At 44.4% G+C, this 27888-nt stretch overlaps 1 protein-coding gene across 4 annotated transcripts; it reads right to left on the reverse strand.

Moving 5' to 3' along the window:
• Positions 1-27878, reverse strand: STON1 (stonin 1). 4 transcript variants are annotated; one of them, XM_074578893.1, is made up of 5 exons: positions 27765-27878; positions 14059-16052; positions 4625-4827; positions 4157-4263; positions 1-758 (listed from the first exon to the last, which is right to left on the reverse strand). In XM_074578893.1, exons 2-4 carry the CDS (start codon positions 16001-16003, stop codon positions 4189-4191), a joined length of 2223 nt encoding a protein of 740 aa, XP_074434994.1. In that variant the 5' UTR covers positions 16004-16052; positions 27765-27878; the 3' UTR covers positions 1-758; positions 4157-4188. The 4 variants fall into 4 exon arrangements, 3 of the variants coding, with proteins under 3 accessions (XP_074434994.1, XP_074434993.1, XP_074434995.1); XM_074578892.1 differs by having other exon boundaries at positions 1-4263; XR_012585972.1 differs by lacking the exons at positions 1-758; positions 4157-4263; positions 4625-4827 and adding exons at positions 7836-9176; positions 9342-9546.
• Between the last annotated feature and the right edge of the window lie 10 nt (positions 27879-27888).

The raw sequence follows: 27888 nt of genomic DNA on the forward strand, positions 1-27888 counted from the left end.
TGCTAGTTTGAAATACAACTTTATTTTTTTAATCAATATGCAATCTACAAAATGTTATTACAAGATTATCAGCATGATCTGTTTATACTTAGACTGACAAAAGACCCAAATAAAATTATATTTTCCATTAAGAATAACAGAACTGCTTCAGAGTTATCAAAATTATAGCTAAGAACTACTAACTGCAGCAGTTAATTACTGTGTTTAGTCAACAAAAAGACAAATAAATGTAAAATAGGGTGTGGACACCAATACTGCAGCTAAGAAGTCCATCAAGTAAAAGAAATGCAACTAAAAGCAACACATGAAAACATGTTTTCAGGTGTACTTTTGGACAATTAATACGTAATTTGGGGGAAAAAAAGCAAGGAGCGTAAGGATGACAGCGGCTTGGCATCATGTTCAATGGAGTGCACCATCATCCTCATTTCTCGAGAGCTGCTACATAGGGGCAGCCGGATCATCGTTCCCCATCACTGCAAAGCTTCAGCTTTGACACCCCAATAACACCTCTTTTTCCTCTCTTTTGTGCTCTTTTCTGGTTAGAATAAGCAAGCATTTCAAGTTCCTTACTTACTAGCATCAGGAATCTTCTAGAGTGGTTTTTTTTCTGCCTATTATCACTTTTCCTTTCTTCTTCTTTTTTTGCCTTTCCTTTATTCTTAGAGACTTTGATGCAGATCCCATTTTGTCAGTTAAAAGGCTTCCATTGACTTCAATGGGTGTTTGAATCCAAAGTTACATCAAGTACCATTTACCTACAGTAATACAAGTAGCATGAGAAAGATGAATGCAAAGATAAAGTTTGTCGGCTTCAGCAAATACACCACTTTGTAAATAAGGCAAACACACCGTGAAAATAGGTGTTCTCATTGATTTCTGTTTAAAATACAAAACATCCCAAACCCTGCTGGTCCTTTGTGAAGGAAACATAGATAATATCTAAGTACTGCCCTGTAGTAAATGTTGGCGAAGTGTCAGCATCTTAAGTGACCCAAACAAACAGTTGGAAGCATTTCAGTGACTGCAGGCTTTAGCTGTGGGCAAGAAGAGATCAGATACGCGTGAAACCTGGTTCCTCACCCGATGCCAATGTACATCATGGGTTATTTAAAGCTCCAGTCCTCCTGCTAGCCGGACAATGAGCATCACAACAGCTTACAGCAAGTGTTCCTTGCCTCCATTCCCCTCCCAAAATACGGTTAGACTACTTACAGCCCAGATTTCTAAAGAATCAAAACCAGTGTGTTTACTCACTATCGCCTCCTGTAGCCTTCACAGGAAATGTTAGCAAACGAGTCTTAAACATTGAGAATATTTGTTCAGTAGGTTATACTCAAAAGGACATCAGACAATGCCGAAGAAATATTACAATGGGGAAGTCAGGGTGTTTCTGCTTTGGCATGTTGCAACAGAGGTTAGAATTTGATGGGGGGGGGACGAAGTCAGACAACCCAAACTTTCTTTCATTAAACTGCAGCCTGTTTTTAAATATTCTGCCAGCAAAGCATACAACCATCAGTTTGAGACTGAAGAGGGTAATTATTCAGCCTTAGGCTGCACTAATTGTCAGGTTTAAACTGAAAGCCATGCCTTGAACAGAGTAACTTACTTTCAGTGTGGCAATATTTCTGTGGAGTGAATTGCCTGTGATCCTGATCCAATTCCGATTAAAGTTAATAGCGAGTCTTGCAGCCCTCAGATGGAAATCCAAGAGTCTGCGACACAGATAAAGCTGTAGCTTGACCTTTCTACGCTAACGAGTTCAGTAAGGCTGAATGATCATTTGCACCATACCAGATAAAATACAGGCTCACTAGCAGGGAAGACAACTTGTAATGTGGCTGTTCATCACTTAGGCCATTCAAAACAATAAGGGGCCAACGCTACGTGGGCATCTTAAACACATACCAAGATACAGCAGACACCTGGGAGAAGAAAAGCAGCCCTTGCTCCTGCAGGACCTGTAACACCAGCAGGTACCAAATACCCAGGAAACGAGTGCTGCAAATGATGATCCTAAGGCAAAAGAGTCCCAGAACAGCCTAGTTGTCCCCTTAAAAACAGAAAAATAGGGGCCATCTGGGCAAGACAGGCTGTGGACAATAACCACTGCTAACAGATTTACTGAATTAACGTCAGTCAAAACAAGTCAGCCTCAGCCAAAGGTTAGTGCAGGTATCTGCAACACGTATTTTGCTTCCTCTACCTTACCAACCAAAGAGGTTAATAGGTTTTGTAGCTCTCGCATAACAATGGGCTTCAGCAAATTGCAGAGCTCTGACATGATGCGAAGTATAAATGCTTTGCCCTAGCATACACTGTGCCCCTTAGTTCAGCTGAGAAGTACATAAACCAAAATTAAATATGAATAAAACAAACCAAACATGACTTGAAGGTGCTAATGGCTTCTCAAGTCAAAACACGGATGGAGAATGCGACAGCTGAGACATATATGGATCACTAACTACACTCGAATGCTTGCTTAGATTTATAATAATATAATCTTGCTAATAAAAAGGGATATATAGTGAATCCAAAATACCATAATGGTCTATCTGGGGCTTTGGCAATGCAATACCCATAAAAAACCTGCCCTCAGGACTTCCTGGAGAATCTGTTACCCATTTCATTCTCAGCTTCCAAATGGGGGAAAAGTTTATTGTGATGAACTAGGTTCATATTGTGGCCTTCTGTTTCCTCAGACTGGTAATTTTCTCAGTGCATATCCCACATACTTCTACTTTTGGGGAATAACATTTATCTGTACTTTTACACAGTGTTCACATAAACAGTTACAAGCTGTGACAAAATATAAAGTGAGACTTTGTGCATTACTGTATTTCTGTTCTCCACTAATTTGACTGTGAAGTAAGGATAATTTTAGGAAAACTATAGCCAAAAAAAAAAAAAAAAAAGTATCAGGAGCACTTTTTTAATTTATCAGATTTTTTCAGAGCTGGAATTACAGCCTGCAGAAAATGACAAAGGGGATAATGGCCGAGGGGAAGCATTAAAACCTTTCCCTAAATGCCAATAATTTGTTGAAAACACCGTTAACGCATTGATACGGGATTATTAGCTCAAGCTGCCTGCTGAAGCGTCACAGCTTCACTTCTCTCGCGATGGTCCATTCCTGCATTGTTTCCCCAGAGAAAACGCCCTTAGAGCCAGCAGCATGAGAACATGTCCCTTCCCATGCATGGAAAGACTCCCTTAAAAGTTACCCAAAGAAAACAGCTCCTGCAGTTTCCAATCCACCATCTGGAACTTGCATCCCAAAGGAGACCCAGAGCAAACGGTAGCAACCAGCCCTTTCCTCAGTTTGTGGGGAAAACCCTCTGCTGGTGTAAATTCTCAAAGCTTCATCAAATGAAATGGGCCTGGACTGATTTACGCTTGCTGAGGATCTGCCCCTTGTCTCACTCGCTGCAGTAGTGAGTAAGATTTTTCTAATGCTGGCACAGAAATTTCAATCACATCTGCCATATGGTTTTTTTTGCCCACGAGATTACTTTGAATGAACCTATAAAGTGCTGGGGAGGAAATGCGCGCAGCCACAGAAAAATGAAGGATGTTATTGCAGAGGAACTTTTCCCATTTTACCAATGAAATCACCCAGTTTCCAACTCATTAATCGAGGCTCTTGTCAAGAATAATATTACAACTTGTTCTGTTCACATATATCGAGGGGAGCAGAAACATGGGGGACTTCAGTTTTCAAACACCACTAAAAAAATGTTATTGGCCCTGCTGGACCTTACACAGATGCTGGTCTGCACAAAAGCGCTCTGGCAGTTTTTATTGCTGAATATTATATATCCAAGTGACATGAACTCTTTGAGTAGTGCCATTAGGTTTCAATATAGAGTATGAGATCATTCCCAACTCATAGATACGCAACAGGAAAATAATATATTACAATCAGTCAATTAAGTGCTCACATCCTGCAGCGCTTTACGAGGAGACCTTACTCATACCAGTATTCCCATGACAGGAAGTTTACTTGAACGCAGGCCAGTCAAACCAGCACTGATTTGCAGAATCAAACCCAAAAGCACTATAAAAAGAAAAAAATTCAATGACCGTGTTTATCCTAAACTAGGTCACTGCGCTTCTTCTAACAATAGAATTTCCTATGTAAATTGATTCCTACTAATATCCTGTGACGGTGCCTCCTGTCCTCTTTTACTGCATTAGGCAGTTGCCAGCCTTATCTGGATCTTCTCCATCAAGCCTAATCCACTTCTTTTCAATTTCAACCTGTAGTTAGAAAACAAAAAAAGCCAGGTAGAATTAGCAAACAGTTGGGCACTGAGCGTGAACTGCAGCAATGGCATGAATAAAAGCTTTGACTCAGAATCAAAACATTTCCAGACCCAATACATTTCAAAACCACTGCTCCCAAAAATAGCTCAACTGAGGAAAAACAATGCTGCATTTGCAGTTCTGTTTTTCAGCATCATCTTCGATCAGACAAGGAATTATTTTTTAATGATTCTTTTGCTAACAGTCATTACCACAAGTGCATGCAAGATACGTTTAGAATACAAAGCACATTTGCCTTGGAAATACTGTATGGGCGAGTGGGGAGGAAGAAGAGGAAGAAAAGCCCTAAAAATACCTGGCAATTGTAAAAAGCTTTCTGAACCACGTGCTTCTGGGGCTGCAGATCGCTCTCTATGCCCAGTGACTTGACTTCTGTTCCTGAGGCACAGGTATCATGAATGACGAACTGGACCGTAGCAAATGGATACCAGTCAGATGGGATTTCCTGGTCTGATCCGAGTTCCAGTTTGTAAGACAGGCTGTGTGGATGATCTGAACCTTGCAAAAGGAAAAAAAAACCCAAACCACACCATCAGCTAATTATCTTTTTTTTTCTTTACAATGCAAGGTTAATCTGCTAGCAAGAAAGCACAGCTCTATCTTCTTAATGCAGAGCTGTTGCGATGATACAAGATTATTCTGTCCGCGATCGTTTGCTACTTGGGCAGAAGGTGGCCCCTTACTCATTTTTCATCTGCTTCAGCACACTTTCCACAATCACGGCAGTTTTACAAATTAATTGGCACAAGATTTACCAGATCCTTCTAGCTTCTGATTGAGAGAAGAGTATTACAGGTTAGGGATTGGTTGCTAAATTCAGAATATTATGGAAAAATCTCAGTTTTCCCTTAAAAATAAATTTCTTACTCTTGTAGAAAAATAAAAACTGGAAGGCTCCAGCTTAGCCAAGGCAGAAGTGCCCTGTGTCCAACAGCCACGCTTTCCAGAGCTCTCCGCTGTAGGAATTTTACTGGAGTGTTTATTTCTTGTGTAACATCATTTATTACGGTATGTCTATGGCAGGAAGATAAAGACGCTGCTCATAGTCCTGCTCAAACAAGATATATCCCAGCTGCCAGGCGAAGGGTACCTGCACTCCCTTTCCAGCTTGGTTTGTTATGGGAAAAGAACATACCCCATTTCTTCCAAACAAAAGTATTACTAAAGTAAATGTCATGTTACAAAGAGAGTCATGAAGGACTGCCTATGTAGTGCAGCATATTCTAAATTACTTTCATCCAGCCTTAGATCCTAGGGATCACTTGCTTTAGCGCTTCTTATATGTGGCGATGGTAAGGGAAAGCATTTCTTCTCCTCCTGGCACACAGGAACACCAGGGTGAAAAGCCTGCTTTCCAAAGAAACCGAGGTCAACAGGCTCACTATGTGTGTGACAGCAGTATAATATAATATAATATAATGAAATGAATCCTTTATATTGCAGCTGCCTCTCCAAATTCTTCAGGGCAGAAAGTAGTAATTCTGCGTTTCTCCTCCTCTCCAGCATTTTAAGCATCAGCATAGACAACTAACTACCATTTGGCTGCAGGCAGGAAAAAAAAAAAAAGGCAGAGAAAGGATTAGCTGTATTTTGTCAAAGGCAAGCCTGGCAGCGTATATTTGGTTTTCATCCATTACACTGAACAGCATCTCAAAGTTCAGGCAAAAATGTTGCGTTCTTTACATACTGGGTTTCTCCAATGGCAGGAATCAACTTCTATCAGAATGAAGGAAATACTGAAAATGGAGTTAACAGACACTGAGCTTTATCCATCCCATGGGAGAAATCGCTATTAACACTCCACATCCACAGGCTCACAGGCTTTTCGTAAGGCAAAGATAAATAAAAAAGGTGCATCTCCATTGCTTCTGTGAGCCTTGGGCTGGCTGCATCCTCTGCTCCGTGCTGCAGGTTTGCCTGCCCAAGCCAGTTAGGATTTTAGGAGATAATTTACATTTGAGCAGTTCGATGGGCAGAGTTCTGTCACGCACTTCTCTGACTTCGCCAGAACAAAGTCTAATTCAATAAACCATCCTCCAGACTTCATTCCAAGTCCGGCATAAAGTCAATGGAGTCCCCAAAAATCAAGGCTTAAAAAGCATAAAATTCATGCTTGTCTTAACCATGCTCACTAAAACATTTAATGCTTTGTTTTCCTTTTGGCTAATTATACAACTAGTATAATTAATAATTCCCTCCCTCCTCCTTACTGTTACACTCAACAGCACAGTTAAAACTTGACTGCCTGGAAGAAAAGGTGAGGGAAAGGGAGAAAGGAATAGGAAGCGTCCTTTGGATTATCAGCCCCTAGACTTCATATGGGGAGGTCTCCAACTCTTTTTCTCCCCTCTTCTTTTTTCCATGTTTAATAACTACAACAATAATCGGTAGCTTAAAGAGCTGTTTGCCGATGGCAGGTGCTCCTCTCTCTGTTCAATTGACCCCAAAGGCACACACACAGATACACAGCAGCATTTACAGCCACCACTTTGGACAAGGGGTATGTCACTGGACAACTGGTGTCCTTCACCATCTGGAGTGTGTAGGTGGCTGATTTCCAAGCATCCCTTGCAGGCTTGCTTCCAGCAGTACATGGCACTCCATCCTTATCCTAAATGCTGCTTCTTTACATAACTGCTTGTAACGTTCAAAGAAAACCTGAACTGGATTTCAGAGAAAAATGCTATATACACACCAACTAGAGTCCTGCACCACGGAAGAGTATCAGCCACTGGCCACGAAGTCTCCCAGGCGTCTTTAAAGAATCGCATATCACAGTGGAAGGCCAGCAACCGCTCCGCATGAAGAACTAGCTGCTTCTTTCTACCAAAGCACGGCTCTAACACATGCTCATAAGGAACTGGTTACAGAAACTGTAGAAGAACTCATGAACTCATCAACTGGAACTCATGAAAGCACAGGCAGATCCATAAAAGGGACTGGTAGGGATCACTGCAACTAATATGTAGGTCCCGAGTTTGGGGAATGAAGCTCCCCTAAATACACCCAGTACAATAGCAGCTTTAAGGTGAGTGGGGAGAGGTAGGTGCCCAACAATGGCAATCACCACATCCAGCACAGAGGGATGGAAAACAAACTGAGCAGGACAGGCTGGAGAGATCAGATGGAAAAACCTCACCCCTCCTTGCAGACTTTGCTGCCCACCTACCATACCCGTCAAGGCACAACGCTTTACAACCCACGCACACTTAAAAAATTACAAACAGCACCCAAACTATGGCCCAAGACCAAAAGCAGCAGCTTTTGTCACCTCCTTTTTATGTAATAGCCTACCATGTAGTTCGCTTGTGCATGAATCAGACTCAGGGTCACCCAGGCAGCTGCACGGTGAGGCAGGTACAGGGGTGCAGTGGGAGGCAGTGACCGCGATTTGTGCGAAATCAGTGCTACTGGCATGTCTCGCACCTCAAAGCACACTATAGGACAGAGTCCTTCAAGTCACTAAAGCACAAAGATACACAGTTTGCAAGCCCGTAAATGTCTTATTCAAGGGAGTGCAATGCCAGGGGCACACGGCGTATGGCAAAAGTCTTAGGACAATAATACAATACACAGAGACAGGTAAAACTGTAGCATTAGGGACTTTATTACTGAAATAGAGGAGGGAACAAAGTCAGAAACAAGTATTACAACCACCTGCCAGCTCCTTGAGAAGGAAGATGGAGGAAGACTAAACGAGTGTGAGGAGATGGCGCTTCGTCACTGACGTACATAGTGACAGGCAGATCTGTATACCTCTGTGACGTGGGCCTTGTCCATGATCTGCTGCTGGTCATCTCTTGCTGTGTCCAAGCCCATTTCTCCTGTACTAACACTCTCTTGGTCCATGGTTCCTCTTCCAGACTGCCTGGACATGGCAGAACGATTCCCCTGTCGGAGTGAGCCTCTCCATCCCTGAACCTGCCATCATCCCAGCAACAGCTGTGGTGACAGCAACACCAGTGGTGGAGACCAGAAGCAGCACCCCATTCCAGAGCAAAACTGAGACGTCATCCCATCTGTGGTACCACAACCCACCCAAGCTGTGCTCCTCTTGGCTCTCAGGACCTGCTCCACTCTCCAGTGGTGGTGCTGGGATGCAGCCTGGCAACACACTTACTTGACCTCTCTAGGTGACCCTGCTCTGGAAGGGGGGTTGGACTAGATGATCTCCAGAGGTGCCTTCCAACCCTACAATTCTGTGATTCTGTGACCTGGTCTTTGTGCTGTTTGTTGGGGTGGGATGTTCAGAGTGCACAATGTCAGCAACAAGTGAAGGGTCCTTCATAGCAGCAGTTGGCACACTAAGACAGCACTTCATGCCCTGGCCAGTAAAGCAGTGAGCTCTGCCTCTGGGACTACGGTTGACTCCTCCTTCTGAGGAGAAAGGGTTTATCCAAGAGCAATAGCTTCTTGTTTGGAGTCCATTTGTGGCAGTAGGAAAAGGGTGTAGATCTAAGGGCTTTTGGAGATCCAATCCAGCACCTTCTGTCATAGGAGGGAGATCTATGGAGAAACAAGCAGCAACAGGAATTGTGTGGAAAATGATTTTGTCTTCTGAGAAAGAGAATCCAGAAATAACCACTGCTTGGAATTTTTCTGGACAGGTATCTGATGGTAAATGTTGGATGGTAGATGTCCACTTAAGCCCAGGAATAAATAGACTGTTCCTCTTGACTTGCTGCTAAACGGTCCTGTGTTAGACATGCCACAGTTGTGGTTCAGTACCATATAGCACTTAAAAAAAAAATCTCTGGGTTTATATTCCAGCTAGCCCACACACTGAGGTGGTCTCAGCGTTGCGATCCGATAAGTTCTGGGGTCCTTTTTTTCCTCTAGGAGGTAATCTGCAAAGACAGAGATGATAGTTTTGGGATCTGGGTAACATTACTGCTCTGGGTCCCCTCTGGAGCAGCCTCCACTGGACTTGTTTGCCTGCTCTCAAAACACAGGGTTCCCCGCAGCCCATCCTTCTCCTGTACCAACATCAATGTCAGAAGGAGGTTACTCACCACTTCCCTTGCGGAGAAGTTCCTCTGCCCACTGCTGGGCTATGGTAGGAGCGCGGAGCAACTTTTTCCCATTGGCTGTCAGACAACAAAGGGATCAACCAACACGTAAGAAGACAATAAGCAGTGCCTTAGTTTTCACCTAAAATTGGCCAGTCCTTGTCATCTCTGCTCCGTGAAACTGTTGTTTCCCAGGCTTGGTATTACACTGGAGTTAGAAGAAGAAAGAGAGGCTGCATGTACAAAATCCTTTTGCAAAAAAAACCCTGTAATGCTGAATTACAAGATGCCGGCCAGAAAAGAGAAAAGGTAGCAATGTGGAAAGTCAAACTGGATGAAGCAGGCATGCCGTAAGTCTGTACAGTTGCCCAGTGGAAGCTAAGATGACATATTCAGATGTGAGCCCAGCCATCCAAAATGTGGCCCATCAGGCATCGTGGAGACATGACCATCTGGCCTGACGGAATTGAATCACTCCTGAATTAATTCCCCAGTTAATTTGTGGAGATTACTGAGCTTTTACTAGATAACTCAGGAGACAGAAGCCCCGGGGTTTAGGCATCTTGGCAACTTGTTAAGACTTTTGTGAATTCAGAGACCTAAGTCTTTCCTGTTTTACATCTGAAAATTTGGCTCTTAATTCCTAAAAATGTTCCAAATTCTTGCTCTCTTTCTCTGAAGAATAACAACAAAAAAGCCAAAACAAACAAACAAATCAGTAGAAGTATGAAACTAGATTCAAACTGTCATTTAGCATCATATAGCACTTCACAATCTAACTTTGCTGCATTTACTCACACTATTTATCCCTTTTTCACCTGTACGAGTAGCAGTCAAGCAACCTTGATCTGAGAAAGGTTCGTGAAGCCAAGCAATCTAAGCCAAAGAAATGTGCTCGTTATTTTAGTTAAGTAGCAATTCTTTTTTTGGCAAAATAGGTCCAGTTCTGGAAGTCTTTTGAAAATGAAAACATCAGCGATTACTAAGAAGGGATTTACATTAGGATTGTTAGAAGTTCATAACTCCTGCAGCTACGTCTAAATGGGTGCATTTATCCAACCTTCCGGGAGAAATGAACGGGAAATAGGGGAATGGGAAGGTGCCACTGCCAAGGAGCAGTTTGCAACGGTGCTGGTGCCAGGAGGCGGCTGGGCAGGGATGGAGCCCACCTAACAAAGTCGTGGCTTGGAGTTTCCACCTATGCAGTTTATAAAGCAGAAAAGCGGCAGCTGACGGTTGCTGGGAGCCACATCACCTCCCACACGTGAGCCCATGCTCAGATGCCAAAGGCTGCCAGCAGCCACCGGCTCCCCTGGCTCCACTTCTCTGTGTTACTTAATCACTGCTTCCTCAGTGTGGCTCCAGGAAGCAGGAGAAAAGGAGAAATAATCAATGTGAAGAACTGTTGCTTTATACAACAGCCCAAGGATGGAGGTCTCCTCGCAGGAAATACCACAGGGCACAAACTGACTCAGCAAGAGATTAGAACACTGTTTCAAAGCCTAGTCTCTCCCCAGCTCCCTCGGTGATACAGGTCATACAGGTTCTCCAGCGCAAAGACTGGCCCCAGTGCCGGCCTGAAATCATAAAATGTTCTACGTTTCCTTATACGATGCCCCGATTTCACAAATGTAGACTCAATCTGCAGAAATTTCATTGGATCAACCCTTCAAAGTCTACAACTTTTTCACCTTTTTTTTTTTTTTTTTTAAATAATGTTAACACTCGGGCTCCGAACTCTCCATTTATATCTTGGAATAAGCATAGGCAGCTTTTAAAAATCTGGGGTATGTCACAGCTCACACAGACTTCACTTGGCCAGCACTCTTCTAATGAAGCACTTTAGTGGGACCCAGTGGATACTCACATATTTCGATGTCTATAAACAGAGTCACAATATAACTGCAGGCAATCTTTCCCTTTCTTCTTTTTTTGAAGAAGCCTTGGACAAAGGCTTTTTGAAAGCAAAAGCCTCGGCGTATTTTTCTCCCTGCAGTAAACGTATTATGAAAGTTTACATATTTCTATTAGTTTGACTGCCTCCAGATTTTTGGCACGCCTTGGGACAACTCTATTTTTAAACTCTTAACTGCACACAGAAAACTTGATAGAGATGTTTAAAATTTGACCAGGCAGTATTACTACCAAAATGGTTTTTTCAAACGCATGAATGTTTCAAGGATACAAACGATTTTGCAGATCTCAGCCAGAGGAACTATTCAAATGTCAAAAGTTTAAGCTACTGGCAGAAAATAATATAAAGCTGTAGAATGCCACAAAAAACAGTTCTCACTTTCAGATAATATAAATCTGAAGTTAACTGTGCACATCAAATCTTAAAGTGAATGAAATGCAGGGAATTAAAGACTTTGGAAGACTTCTAATCTTTAAAATTGCCTGGCTGGATTGCTGACTTGATTTTGCAGAAGCAAACCTACATTAAATAGCAAAGAATATTAAAAGCTACCCAAACAGTCAGTCCCGTAATCCTTGGCAAAACACACAGGTCACAGCAGCACGGTGCAAATCCTTGAAGCCTGGAGTGCAAGACACCCAAATCTACAGATTTTGAAGACCTAAGAATCTTCTGCCCACTGGTCCCCCTGCATCTCTCCATCAACTCCTCTGCCCTCCCTGTCCATTTTCTGGTCTCCCCAACCCCTCCCTTATCTTCCCCCTCGCTGTCCCCGTTTCTCTCCCCCCACCATTAATTCCACCTTGTGTTATTCCATCTGCTGATGCTGCGTCTCCTCTGCCCTCCCGCTGCCCATGGCCTGGCAGCCACCGGCATCCTCTCCAAGGAGAGCCTGAGATACCCAGGTAAGAAGCAGCATGGAAAAGGGAGGGCTCAGCCAACTCGGGAGGAACCATATGGCATTAGCCACAGGTCCAGGCCGACCACAGCTTCTCCCCAAGCAAAAGAAGGGGAAAACGGAGATGGTGTTAACACGACATCATTTCTGAATCTGACCACAGCGACGTTTGTGCTGTTCCTCCCATGGTGCGCATCAGTAGAAGACGAAAGGCACAGTCGCTCGAGGTTTGAGTGACCTCATTGCCTAAGTAAAACCGGATCTGCACGCAAAAGGCACCAGTATTTCCACGCAGCATCATTAGTAAAAATACTAGCTCTCCTCTGCCAGCAGCCCTGCAATAATTTATACCCTCAGAACTGCCACATTCGCATATTGATGCGGGATGCTTCCAAAGGCTCTTTTAATACCAAAACCAATCTAGTTCATATATAGACTCGGGTAATATTCCCTTTTCATTTCATTTCAATTGCCTTAGTTTTTCTGTTGATCTGTTACTTCTGTCACTGAAAAAACAATCAGAAGTATTCAAATACCAAACTGTAAAAAAAAAAAAAAAAAATCATAAATACCTCAACAACAGATGAGATCAAATATAATTCACAATTAGATAGAAATAATAAAAAAATATCCTCAGGAGTTTTTTTGCCTTTCTTCTTGTTTTTAATAGTTTTGAGTGAGAACTCTCGCCTGCAGCCACATCTAGCTGTCAAAACATGAGAGTGGATATGTCAACTTAGTACTAGCACACCTGAAACAGGGACTTAAGAAACTTGTATCTTTTCTGGACATTTTAAAGAGGTAGTTAGTCCAGTCAGTTAGGATGCTACAAGACTAGGCCAGTCCATTTGTTAATACTACACACTTATCCCCTTCTTAAAAGTACAGATTTTACAGGTATTTTAGGCAAAATGCTTTAACAGATGCCCTTGTCTTACACAGATCCCCAAAGCCTCAAGAACACATAACGCATATCCAAGGAAAGGTTCAAGTGCCTTCACTCTACAGAACTTGAAGGAGAATAATATATTCCTCATGAATTTTTATGCCTTTAGGAAGGTACTATATAGGGCTATCAATCTCATAACTTGACTAAAACCTGGAATTTTAAAAGCATATATTTATTTTCTTTCCACCCCCAAATCACATTTTCTCCATTAAATTAAGGTAAATTAACTATTTTACTTAGCGGGAAATCAACAACTCCCACGTGCAGGACTATAAACTTAGCTGGTTTTATTGCTGCACGTTTTTAGTGAGGTACCACCACCGGGGAGGAGAAATAAAGTGGGAGGCATTATTTGTCAGTGCAGTTATTGCCGGGAACACGCAATCTCAATACACCAACCCATAAAGGAGGTAACAGACAGCAGCCTTTGCAAAAGCACGCTCAACTCGCTACTGCAAGTTTGACCACAATACCTTCTGGTTATGTATCATACCTACCGTTTCTTAAACGATGCTAGAAAGCCAAGACGCAACAGTTACAACACCACTTTTTCTATTAACTGCGTGACATTGGGTGGGCAAATCATTTCACCTACTGGTGTTTGCTTCCCATCCCACCATTGCTTAGATGGAATACGCAAAGCATAAACCCTTCCCTCTTTCTTACTGTAGATCTGAGGTTTACTCAGAATGAGGAGATCCACTTCCATGATACTGCACCCTTACAATTACTGACAACAATACATCCGCCTCCATCCAGTAAGTTAGGAAAGTCTGCCTTAGAAAAAAAAAAAAAAAAAAAAGGCTATATTCTCCTTTTCCCAAAAGGTTACTCCAGCTTCTACCAATACCACCGCACAGATAAAAACCCAAACTATGGAAGCTGATGGAGGTACACAAGCATAAAACCAGCGAAGACATGCACCCAAGCCCATCGTTTTATAGCACAAATTATTTACTTGAGTTCTTATCTGGAAGCCTGTCTATCTTCCACACAACAGCCCTGTAGGCACTCTCGTATTTTGCTGTTCCAACCGAGACTTGTATTACAGGATCAGACTCAACCTCGTGTAAAGAGCCAAGGCACGCTCTCCTATTCATTTTTGCTTTTAGGGACTTCTGCCTTTGGAGGTTCATGGTCCAAAGTGCTTTGACCCACTGCGTGGGAACGGGAAAGCGTATCATAACATTTTCACAGTATTTCACAGTGGGTAAACGCGTTGGGATTGGAGCAGTTGAAGACATGTTTATAAAAGCCTGAAGTTCAACGTACGCCCCCTGAACCACTACTGCAGCCTTCACAGAGAAGGGAAGGTCTTGCCCATTGTACTGTGTCCTGAAACGCATCAGTTCCAGCCTACAGCCATCCAGGGGCGTAAACTTAATAATTCGCGATTGCTCAAATTCCTGAGCTTTGACGCAGTTATGGAAATGGCAATCGAGAATATCGATCCATTTCTTCTCCTCCTCCTTCTCGAAGTAACGCTCGTCCCTCTTCTGGAGCTCCAGGTCATTCAGGGTAAGAAAGCAGTCGGCACTTCCATTCACAAAACACAAGCAGTAAACGTGGGTGATGACGGCACTTTCTACGAGTTTTCCTTCAGCCTTAGTGACTTTGCCCCAAAAGTTATCCACTATTTCCAGAGCCATTTCTTGCTCTTCATAATTCCTCTTTTGTCTAGAAACAGTAGGAAGTTTCATAAGCTCTTCCTCAACTGTTACGAGGAAATCGGTGAAGTCGTTATAATCTGTGGTGCCCAGTTTTAACATCTGCTCAACCTCTGGCTCATGGATCACTTCTACTTTGGGATGATACCTCCTTTTCTCTGTGTAAGACACGCACTCGATCTTCACAGTATGGATTTTTCCTGAGACATTATAGCTCTCTAATTTGGGTTCAGACAGCTTACAGTGTGGCTGCAGCTGGAATTCCTTGAAAGGTTTCTCCAGGCCCTTTTCATAATACATCTGCAATACCCCTCCGGCTAGGACGCTAAGGTAAATAGGGCCCCATTGCCGAGACGACATCATGTTCTTCTTTTCGGGAATCCTCAGCATGAACGGCCACCCGTCTGCTTTCCGGCTCCTGAAGAGGCTGCGTGGGACAGCAGGGGAGAGCGTGTGCCACGTGTGGGCGATGGAGACGGGCGGGCTTCCCGCGGCGTCGCAGCTACCAGCTTGCAGGTGTTCAAGCCTCTCGCAGATGTAGCTGAAGGAGCCCTGGTTAAGGCTTTTCTGATCGTGGCAAGTTTCTTTGTCTTTAGGATGACAGATGCTCCTGTCAAGGGCTTTGTCCTTCCTGTGCATGCTAACGGTAGCTGGTGATGTGCTGAGTGAGCATCCTTCCTTCCAAAAGGGACTGGAAAAAGCACAGTCGTTCTGGAAGTACGGGAAGCGCCCTGGTGCCAACGACAACTCTCCTAACTCCTCACAGCTTCCTGGCAGATTAGGGCTTCCTTCATCTGGTGATTTGGAGAGTGAAGTCTTAACCGCATGGTCATTAGGCGAGGTGTTCAATGGAAGGCTGCTCGGTTTCTGCGAGGTTAGGGATGAGCAAATCCCGGGTGACGGAAGAAGGTTAACGTTTGATGGCCATTCAGGGATGGGATAAAGGACGTGAATTCCAGGCTTTGGGATGCATGGACTTCCCGGGTAGTCTCTGGTAGGTGTAGTGAGTGGAGAGTTGCTGGGGGGTCCAGGACTTAGGTAGAAGTCGACTACAGGAGACGAGAGTGGAGTGCTGCCTGTAGAAGATGACCTACTTGAAGACTCATGCACACTAGACAGGTTGAGTTTAAGGCCGTTTGCTTTACAACTACTCTGATTATCAACCGATTTCTGAGGCGACTGGAAGAGCGGCTCATCATCAAAGGTGACCCAATTTGCTGGATTTGTGGAGCACATCTTGTCGGAGGAACTTGAGGCACTTGCACACGTATCACCCACAAACCATCTATGAAGAAACAACAGACATGAGCAGAAATAAATTCTCTTGAAAGACTAAACAAACCCAACCCTTATAAAAATCAAACCACAGAAAGCTCAAAATGTGCCTGCAGTTCACAAATCCAGTGTACTTTGTGTTTGATGCGTATAATCTGAGACAGTTGTGTAGGAACAGATGAACTACCCACAAATCCCTGCTGCTCTCCCAGGTTGGGGATTGAAGGGATACTTATGGGCTGTTCAGAGCATCCGATGTATGCAGCCTCTAGATCAGAGAGAGCAGTCCTGCCTGCATCACGCTTTCTGCTATACAGCTTATGCATAGCTTGGAATATGGGCAGATATTTTCCATGTTAGGCACCTTCTCCAGTGGATCTCATCATGACGTTTCCCCTCCTTCCCCCCATTAAACAAAAGAGCATTTTACTAAGAATGGTGCGGCAAATGAACCAAAATTAATTAGGAGGGTGACAGGGGATTTCTTTTTGTTGTTGATGGAAAGATGTAGCAACTCAGTGCTGATGGTGAAGGTACACATACTACAGCCATCAGGGCAAAACCAGCCCACCAAGATAACACGTGCAACGAGCAGCCCGTTCCTGAGGTCTCTCCAAGGCAGAAGTTCTCCTCCTGCGACGGACACAGGCAACAGGGCAGTTGTGTGAGCATCCCCAGGTGAGAGGCAGCAGGGAGCGTGTTGTGGCCACCAGAACTGGCCTGCGACTCATCACCCGCTCCATGCCGCTACGTGAGGTGCCCCCTGCCAGGAGCAGGATGCGCAGATTGGTCCCAGACGCTTTCCAGACCTGGGCAGGAATCGCTTCACGTCCGTTCCTTCAACCCCAACTTACGCTTTTAGAGACCAGACATGTTAGAGGGGGGTGGAAAAACATTAGACTTACAAACGAGAAAGTTAGCCCTAAGGATGAGCGATGCACCCCTGTTGAAGGGTAGACTACAAGCATCCACCAGAGATACAACACTGGTGAAACACAAGTCAAGGGGCCAAGTAACAACACACGCATCTGCTGAGCACTGAATTGGCTGGCGGCCTGGAAAAAGTACAGGTCTTTAAATCAATTTATAAACTACACTTCATCAGACAAAGTATCTTTGCTAAAGGGCTCGGCTAGATGTCCTCGGAGCAGGACCGCAACCAGTAAATAATTAATCTTGCCTTCGTGGTTTTAAATCAGGCACTGAAATGTAAATGCTCACTGTATCCTTATATATGTCATCCCCGAAGTTTTTCCTCCCCACTGCTCCTGACTGACGAAGGAACGAGCAATAAATTGCTAATGACTGAGGAGGAATCGGGCACAATGAAGCACCACAGGGCACATATAAACATCATTTGTTTGATAAAAAGTTATTCTGGTTATGTCAGAACGTATTCGCGTTTGCCTGAAAGCACAAGGAAGGCAGAGTTCACATAGACAAAACCACCTGCGCATACATTGCTCCAGAATTGTAGTTAGATAACGATGACTTAAAGCTATTCCCCTTCATGCCCAGACAGTCATAGTTAGGCCACTTATTAATTGCACGGCACTACAGCATATAATCACTTAACCACAAAAGCCAGCCTTTATCTGTAGCGTTTAGAGAACAGTTCGTTTCTAGAGATGCCAAAGTTCAGATGAGTGAAATCTTACGCTGCGAGTCGTTGTTTTTACCATTTCCCCATTATTTCTTGGCCAGTTTATAGCCTTTAAGAAAGTACCATAAACCGTGGCACAGCCCGCTTGCTCCGCTGCCGAGCAAACAGGAGCTCGCAATGGAGAAGGACTCTGGTCCTTCATTATTTTTTGAACTCTTGACCTTTTTGTTCATTAAAAATATTCGCACTATGCTAGTTATTTTATAAGCACCCTCCTCTCCACTTAGAGAGAGCGAAAAGGAGCAAACAACTCACAAATGACTGTCGTAGCTCCGACACACGCAACTACCAGTGTAGCCTTCACCCACACAATCGCTTCATCAGAATAAAGTGTAGCAATGGAAAGAAAAATCACAGCTATTTGGTTTCTGACTTGGTCATCATTTTTTCCTCCCGTTCCACACCCTTCCCCTCCTTTTCCCCTGGTTGCCGGCACTGCTCCTTCAGCAGTATATATTGATTATTTCTAGATCAGGAAGTTTCGAAGTTTTCAGACCTTGCTTCATCTTAACAAGCCTTGTTTGTTAATGCCGGCTTATGAGATGCTAACTCAGGGCATGGCTTTTTTCTCCAACAGCCAGGACTGTGGGGCATGCTGGTAAACGGAGGGCATGAGGAAGGAACCTCAAAGGCTGCCATTAAAAACTCCTCCGGCATTTACAGGAGATAAGGGACCGCCAGCGAGAGCAAAAACCCCTCCGAGCGCGGGGAGAGGACGCCTGTCTCTGCGGAGGGGCTGCGGGGACGCTGCAGGGACACGGCATGGAGCTCGTCGGAAACGATGGCGCGTTCGGCCGCCGGATGAGGCGCAGCTACTCAATAGGACCACAGACACGCTGATGGGGCAAAGCACAGAACACCGAGATGTGCCAGTGAAAAAGGAAACATAAAATGGCAATGTAAGTAAATAGAAATGTTCTTTGCAGTAAAGAACACATTCTGCAGCCTGTTTCCCTTTCTCATTAGAAATGAAGTTTTTCAGTATCTTTTATTATTTCCAGATGTTGATTTTTTTTCCCCCCAATGCCTGTTGCTATTCACTTTTTAAAATGTGATGTTACAGATTATTCGGCAGGTTTTTTTTCTATTACAGAACAAAGACGTTTGAAATTCACCTGCCAGATATTTAACTTCAGCCAATAAATGCCTATGGAGAAAAGCACTTTTGCAGATGGAGTTCTCATCTGCAGTTACAATACCTTTCACGTACCTGTCAGAGGCTGTAGCTTTCACCTTTCATTACTTTTCCAGGAATGTGTTTTTCTCCAAAAACCGATGCTGATGTTAACAGAAAGACACGTGCAAGAAGTGTGTGTTGAAATAGATAACGGTTCCCCGACTGGTCCCCAAAACTGACTACTAGGAACAGAGGAAAGAAATCCAAATGGATCTTTAAAAGCTGTTTGTCATGCTAATAAAAGGAAATGCACCCTCTGGCGTGCTATGGGCAGCACCATTCATCTTGGATTTAAAAAAAAAACAAACACAACAAACATTTATAGCCTCATGCTACTTTATGTAGCTTGTTCTCTGATGCTTTTACATCTGCACAACACAATAAATTAATCTTTTCTCTCAAGTTATTTTTTGTTCTAAAAAGCACTCCAAATTCCTTCTTAAGAATTAGGACATTCTTCCTCGAAATGGCAGTAAACTCGGGCTCTGGGATAGATGTGTTTTGACTTCAAAAAGCTCCCATAAGACCCAAGTAAACATAACCCAAATGTCTTGGGTAAGAGGAAAATGATCCAAGATGCCATTGATCTCCATTACCACATATGTTATGCGGCCCATAACATTTAAATTACAAGCACGTGTGGTATCTCGTTCAGATATGCGACAGGAAATACCATTTTTAGAATATTGAAACTGCAAACGAAAAAGCTGGCTGAAATAACAGCTGATCCTAAACGCATCAATTCCCGTGAACCCAAAGGCTGCGGCTCATCTCAGTTCATCCTCCTCCCTCTGAAAACAATCTTCCCATTTATCAGGTTAACTCAGTCCCTCAGCATTTAATGAACGGTAGTTGCGGCTTAATTTCTTCATTTTAATACCTCGAGGATGTAAGGAAGAGAAATCCGATCCTATTATTGAGAGATTTTTATGGGCTGTAGCTATTACTGGGCCCTTTGTTGCTTTGAAAATCCCAGATCAAATCTGCAGCGAAAATACTGCTCCACTTCTGTGCCTTCCTGGGGGGTGCTGTTACCTCTTCCTAGGGCCCGACAGCGAGAACAACTTCCTTACTCGCTCCCAGGTGCGATTCAAGGCTTTGGTGCTTTTAATCCGGGTACGGCGTGGTCCTCAGCTAGCCGGGGGTGCTGACTGCTCATCGTCCAGCACCGTTGCCCCCGCCGCCCCGGGGGAGCGCCCTTCCATCGCCGCCTCCACGGCAGGGAAGCAGCAGCATCCCAGCCAGCGCAGTCCGTCAGCGAACCCCCTCAGCACCTCACTCCCAGGCTCTTCCCTGACGTCTGGCACCAGCTAAAACCCTCAAGCGCATCCCCGCGGATTTTAAGCACTGAAGTCCTTATTTTTAAATGTTGGAGGAGCATGAGGTCAGCTAACGGGGAACGGCAGGGAAACACCAACCTTCTGCAAAGCATAAAGCCACAAAATGCAGTGTTTAACAGACAGTACTCACATTCCAAAGAACGCAGGAAAGCGTAATTTTATAAATACATTCCTTATTGCCTCTCTAGCTCCAGAGGCCATCGTGGCTTCAAAACCATTAAGCTATACATCCTCTAAATAAATTCTGTCTGTAACACCTCAGCACGTATCTTACGCGTGCCACTTGCACGGTGGGGTCCTACTGGGCAAACGTCAACCTCGCAAATTGTTTTGAGCTCCAAAAAAGAAGCAGATTCACCTAGACACGGCGTGAAAACGCAGTCAACTAATCCCTTCGAAATAAGCCGAGCTCTTCGCGCGAGCTACTCTGTTTGTGGATAACGCCTGGACCTTATATTTCCACCCTTTCAGAACAGCCCTGGACCCCATGCGCTACCACACTTCCATTATATTTCCAGGAACGACGTTGTCCCTTGCACATAGGCTATGTAGAAATTTAACGCCAAACTCTGCATACTGTGCGTGCCGTGGTGAAGCTGTCCCATAGCGATACCGTATGAGTTCTTACCGTTTCTCGTACAAATATGTAGACAGTTCTTCAAGCATTTTGCCATAAAGTGTAATAGTCTCGCAGGAAAGTACAAATTCTCTGCAGTTTAAGCAATAAAGCACATATGGTATATAAAATACCCTAAACGTTCATAAGCCCTTGTGATATCCAAGTAAAATATGGCAGATTTATCTCTGTATTTTACTGCCATATTCTTTGTATCCCCGCTTTATTACTTAACTATTCAAAAAAACTTGAAGCATACCTTCTACGTAAAATACTGCCTGATTTATGTTGATTTGCCTCAAATTTTATTTTGAGACTACATATGGCTGCACTTTTAGTTAACTCTGCTCTACCTCTCCTAGACACACACATTAAAAAAACCCCGAGTTCTCCAACCCATACCTCTGAAATAAACATAAGCAAAAGGCACAACTGACGGGAAATAGGAATTTCTTGGCTTTCACTCGTATTTGGGATATATACATGGATTAAGTCTCCCACTGCATTACTCATTTCATTACTTTTCGAAAATAAGGAACTGGTGTGACAGTCAAAAATATACACCGACTTCAAAGTGTAATGCGAACTTCTATTTACATTGCTGGCTCTCCGGGGCACAGGCACAGCTGGGAGAAGTTCAGAGCTCGCAGCTAATCTGTTTAATTTGGAATTCCTTACTCTTGGCCCCGAGAGCTGGAGGAATTAAAGCAGCTTTCAGCTTTTGACAGCGCGCACGTCCCCAGAGCAAAGGCAGGCGTAACCCGTGCAAACGCCTCTCGCCATGACTTGCTTCTGCCTTGAGCCAAAGGGGAGTTCACAAATAAGGTGGTTGGTACTTGCACGCACAAGCATGACAAAATTAACGTTTTTAAGGGCATCAACACAACCGCATCACGGTTGTGACGCAGAGACAACGCTTACTTTCCTCGCTGGGGGAAAGGATACGGCCAAGGCCGAAACAGCCTCTAGCAGGCTGAGGACGGTGTCACACAGTTTGGGATGTGTGCGGGGACTCACCACAAGGGCAAATGGCGACGGCCACAGCACCGGTGCTCTCTGCGCGCCGGGAGAGCATCCAGCGCTCGGGAGGGATGCTACGCAGAGGCTCCTAACGAAGGAGGCCTGAAGAAACGCCAGCTCCTCTGCTTCTCGGGGTCACTTCTCGTGCTTTAAGGGCTGTAGTGGGTATGAGATTCACACGGGACGGAAAACCTACAGGAAGGTCTCAGAAGAAAATAAAAGAAAAGCAGCAGTGCTGCCAGATTCACATCTCTAATAACTATTCTAGCCTGCTGGGATGCAGTTGAGGTGGGTCTTCCTCAAAGAAGCAGCTCCTCTTCGTGCTCACAAGAGAACGAGGTTAGATGGTGAGGACCTTCTAGTTTACATGAAAATTTAGCATGGCTATTCAAAACAAATCCCATCCTTGACATGGAATAGTCTCCCAAACCTTGCTGCTATGCACTGTAAATAAACTCCTTTTCATGTCTAGATCCATGCTAGGAGACCTTCCCTAACACTCAGATGTGAAGTTGCCTCAAAAAGACAACAGAACAGCATGCATGACTGGTCTTGTATGTAACGCCATCGGCTTCAACCGACCTCCCCGGATACCGTAAGCCCCGATTCCCACACCCTCCCTCGCCCCACTCCAGCGGTTGCACCACCACGGGTGAGTCAGTCCAGCTTGCTCCTTCAATGTTTTCTTAATTGGGAATAGAAATGAAGGCAGGAAAGCCTAGCGACAACATTTTACTGGAAGTGCCCATAGGATTTTACAGGGACACATCAAAGATGCTTTCTACAGGAACTGAGAGGTTTTCATAAATCACTGCAACACAGTAAACCTGGGATCTGCACCGCCATTCCTCGCCAGGCTTTTCTGCAGAGTTTATTACCATGAACGTAACTTTCAGAACGGGATAAAATAAACTAAATAGAATAAACTAAAATAAATTAAATAAAGTAAAATAGAAATCTAATTTAAGCGTCATTGGGAAAGGTTACCAGAATGGAGACCTGAAGCCACTCTTTGAAGTCACTCGAGAGTTTCTCCATCAGTGCACGCAGACAAGCCCTGAGCTGCCAAAAAACATAGTAGTCCTCTTCCCCTAGAGGCCACCTCACACACCTGAAGGGAACTGTAAAGTTACTTGCAGCAATTCCTATACTGCTTGCTGTGACTGAGCCAGTACGCAGACACATTACAAAACACGTGAATCAATGAATGCGAGAGCACAGAAAGGTCAATCAAAAGCCAGTCTCCTCCGTTCAAGGATGATAAGTACTTTCTAACATAAAAAAGTTTTGAGGAGATGCAATCACATCTTGCATCACACCACCAATTCTGGATAATTCCGGTACACAAGAAAGTCCCAGAAACAGGTTACACTTATAACCTGCTATTTTTTTCTTAAATGTAACCAAAGTGTCAAAAAAGGCATTTATCTGTGGTATATCATCACATCTAACCACAAGAATAGCCAACACCAGTACTCAACACAAGTCTAAGCATCTTTCTTGGGTCCATCAGTTCTACCTTCTCTGCCAGTTCCCCCAGAAAAGACTCAGATTTCCAAGTCCCATCTCGGATGTCCATCATTTTCCTGTTCACGGGGTGGATTTCCCACCTCAGAAGGTGACAGACTGTGCTAGGTCTAAGTAATGTACGTCTGGTAGCACGTGTTTCTGTTTGGAGTCCATGTTGATGACTGAGAAGGCCGGATGGGGTGTACTCATGCTCATGCCCCATTTGCTGGCAACAGGGGATGGTCAGAAAAAACCTCAAGAGGACACAATCTGCTACCAAAGTCAGTAGGAGCATTTTTACTAACTCAAACGAGAACAGGGTTAAACCCTAAGGACCACAAAATGGTTCTCTATGTTGTGCCAACCACCTTTAACAGGAGAACACTCTCTTTTCCTAGAAGAAATAATAAAAAGCCTGATCAAATCAATATTAACTACTCAGTGTTTTTATTGTCCTTCTTCCTGGATATGACAGTGCCTTCTGAGACACATCACTTGTGGGCAAGATGTGACTGCAAGGTGTGAGGGTGGTGAGGCACTGGAATACGTTGCCCAGGGAAGCCGAGGCTGCCCCATCCCTGGAGGTGTTCGAGGCCAGGCTGGATGGGGCTTTGAGCAGCCTGGTCTAGTGGGAGGTGTCCCTGCCCAGGGCAGGGGGGTGGGAACTAGATGATCTTTAAGGTCCCTTCCAACCCGAACCATTCTATGATCTTCTCGACACAAAAGAGTTACTTGTAGCTGTGGATTGGGAAATTTTTATGTTAGAACGTGCCCCTTGCAAGCCTGTGATCCTTAAACGTTTTGTAGCTGGAGAATGGCTTTTGATTGACTACTCCGTGCCGCTGCACTTAATTTCTTCCTATTATCTGGTTAGACAAGATATGTAAATCATTTTTAGTTCACTTCACTGTGCGTATGCGTATTTTTTGCGTGTATACAACACACCTCTGCCCAGGGCCTTTCTTCTTCCTGCAAATGAATCCCCCCCAATTAGTAGAGGGACGGGGAAGAGGCGGAGGCTGCCGGGCTGCAGGGAGCGTTGCCGCTGCACCCCTGAAAGGTGCTTCTGTTCCCGCTCCATTGAGTTGACTCAGCCAGTCCTGCTTTACCCTCTCTGAATCGCACTCCTCTTCGGCATCACCATAGTGACTGCATAACTTACACCCCGCAGGCAGACTGCGGAGAGCCAATGGACAGTTGCAGAAGAGCCTCACGTAAACTGTTTATGGACACTAGCTGACATTTTACTGTGCAGAAGGTTTGGGTGTTTTTTTTTCTTAATTAGAAAAAAAAAAAAAAAAGGCCAACAAACTCACAGCACAGTCCTCTGGCCTGGAAGAGACAGGAAAATAGCTCTGTTTTTATTTAGAGTCATTCTGCAGGTCACTAAGTCAATGGAATGTTACTGCATCTACTGAAGCAATTTTTGACTGTGTTTAGGAAACATGTTATTATTAGGAAGGCACAAACATCCCACAAAAGTGCTCTGGTCACGGCAGCACTGCAGAGGGTTCTGGCAAGGAGTTTAACATCCCAAACCCCTCCTTCTCCCCTCCCTCTGAGCAGAGATTTATAATACGCTACCAAGCAGCAGAAACGCTGTTACGGGTGGCTGTCCCGCTTCTGTAAAATCAACAGCCTGGGTTTTTTTAGGATTTAAGCAGCCCTCTGGATGAAAAAAAAAAAAAAAAAAAAAAAAAAAAAAAAAAAAAAAAAGGCCTGAATGCTTTGGCACACAGATCACACATCAAAATATTAAACTGGTCAAGGTCAGAAAGACATTTAAACCTGGTCTTCTGCTGGTGTTTGCAGTGTCCAAGGGAAGCAATGGATGAAATACCACGAAGAATACACGACACAAAAGTATACTTCAACAACTCTTGCCACTAATCCCAGCAGTTAATAATAAAAAGTAGGGAAGCTGACAGAAATACTATATTTATCATATTCACTGAACAATACTCTTTTTTTTTTTTTAATTTTATTTTTGGTTCAGAGTCAGTTTTTGTATCTGCGTTTAAAACTACGTCATGCTATAGCGCCCAACAAACAAGTGCTAGCACTCTCCTGGAGACTAACCCACGAGGTAAGACTTGCACAGGACGCCTGAACATGACAAGTTCCGCCTGACCGCTATTAGTAACGTTTTCTGACAGACCAACTCTCTCCTCAACTGCGGGATACTCCCTTTCCCCCTGCCTTAAAGCCTTACGAGAATACCAGCACTAACGAGAAGGAGGGTCACAACTGAATCCTTCTTTTGTCTATTTGTAGAGGGGTATTTTTAATCGCAACTGATGACAGGTCACGCCAGAAAGTATAATTCGTAACACAGTCACCCAAAAGAGCCTCATTTGGGTTCCTCTCCAAAAGCTTTTTAAAGTAGATGTGTGGGCAGCCTGGCTTTCTGAAGCAAAAGACTTCAGCTCGTATTTATACCAGTCAAAAACATAAGACGAGGAGTGGTGGACTAGAGGAATCTTGTTTACCAAAACATGAAGTAAAATACTGTCCGTGACAGTGCATCTCTATCCGTGTACTTGGGTGCATTTCATGTTGGAGTTAACGTTCACACACAGATTAGTTTAAAAATTGACATTAATTTGCTATTCAGAGATCTGGATTTGAGCAGAAGTATCAACAAGCTGGGCCATTAAACTTATAAATCCCGAGAAGTTTTGAAGTGATAGAAAATAATATTCATTATATGTGCAAAAGGAGACAGGGAGGAGGAGAATAATCAAACCTGAGCACGAAACACGGATCTCATACCTGCCTTCGGGCAGAACTTCCCAGGGATTTACAACTCCAACATCAGTTAAGTGTTAATTTCCAGCCACGCTCCCCGTTGTACAAACCACTTCTGTGCTCAACTACAGCTATTTAGAGAGCGCGGTGCTGAGCTCCCCTCTGCTCACGCACACAGTCAAGAAAGCGGCCAAACCTGCCTCCCAACGCTTCCTCGCTGCAGGTGAGCTTTCAGTGCACTAAAGCAGGCAGCTCAACGTTTTGTCTTCAGCCGCCTCTTCTTCTTCTTCTCTTAGAGACTGCAGAAGAGCCTCAGCCTCCAGTCAGGGCAAAGTGAGTTAACAGCAAAGTGAACAGTTCATATTTGAGAGCCTCAGGCTCCAAAACTTCTGTTCCCCCTCCTCCCCAGACAGTCATTAGCACTCTCCCGAAATAAAGCTAAATCCTGTTTGCAGAGAAACCAGCGAGGGTTTCTAGGAGGCTCCACCTCAGAGAAAATACATCCCTATCGGGGAAGCGTAGATTTTTGTAACTTAACTTTCACTGGGCTCCCATAAAATACCTCAGTCAGCGTTTTCCCCAGCACATTTCAGAAGTTCTCTTATTTGCCAGAAGTAGCAGAACACCTACATCTTTTAAAAAAAAAACCAAAAAACTTACTGAAAATCACTCCTTCAGTGAGTGCTTATTTAAAACCAGGAAGTGAAAACTTTTGACGCTCTTTCTCACCTACAATATGCTCTAAAAGACACCCTCAGAGTTTGCACTGAGGGTATATATGGTGAGTGCAGTCTAATCACTTCAGCCCTGTGAGGCACGTCCTTCTGCACCCGCTCCCCTTGTTTTCCCGCAGCCCTGCGCCCCGCTGGATGTACGGCGGGGATTTCTGCAGCAATGCCTGCAGACACCACGAGCCTACGTGCACAGTTTAACATCACCAGCTGAACCGCTAGAAAATATGAGAAAGGCTCCAGGAATTCATTTCGCTTCAAGGATTAAATAAAAAAAAATAAAAAAAAAAAACCCAACCAAACTTCTCGCTCGCCCCAGTCTCCTCCCCAACGTGGCAAAAGCCATGGGAACTCGATCCTGCGGGATGCTCGTCACCCAAACCCCACCGATTTCCACAGCGGTTCAAAGCTCCGGACACCCCAAGCAAAGCCATCCCCTTTTCACCACTTGTACTTTAAAATAAAATTAAAAAAAAAAAAAAAGACGAAGAAGGAAAAAAGAAGAGAAAGAGAGGGAAGAAAGAGACAAAAAAAGAGAAAAGGAGAAAGAGCAAAAAGAGAAAAAAAGAGGAAAAAGAGAAAGAGAGGAAAGAGGAGAGGAAAAGGAGACAAAAAAGAGCAAAGGGAAAAAAAGAGAAAAACAAAGAAAGAGGGAGAAAAAAGAGAAAAACAAAGAGAAAAAACAGAAAAAAGAAACTTTTTCTTTTTTTTTTTTTTTTAAAATCCTGTTCTTAAACCAAAACAAAGCAGCCCCATCCACCGGCCCGTTTCACGCCCCGAGTTCTGCCTGCGCCTCAACTCCTGGGAAAATTCCACTTTTGGACAGAGCGCACACCCCACCCCCCCCGCCCCCCGCCCGCTCCGCGCCCCGGGGTCCCGCTCCGCCGCTCCCGTCCCCGCGGCAGCCTCAGAACCCACCGGCCGCCGCCCGGGCCGTCTCCGCAGCCGCCGGTCACCGCCTCGCCGCCGCCATGGGGGACCGCCCGCCGACGGCAGCGGCAGCAGCGGCCACCGGCCGGGCAGGGCGGGGGGGGGACGACGG

This window comes from Larus michahellis, chromosome 3, assembly GCF_964199755.1.
Source record: "Larus michahellis chromosome 3, bLarMic1.1, whole genome shotgun sequence".
NCBI lineage: Eukaryota > Metazoa > Chordata > Aves > Charadriiformes > Laridae > Larus > Larus michahellis.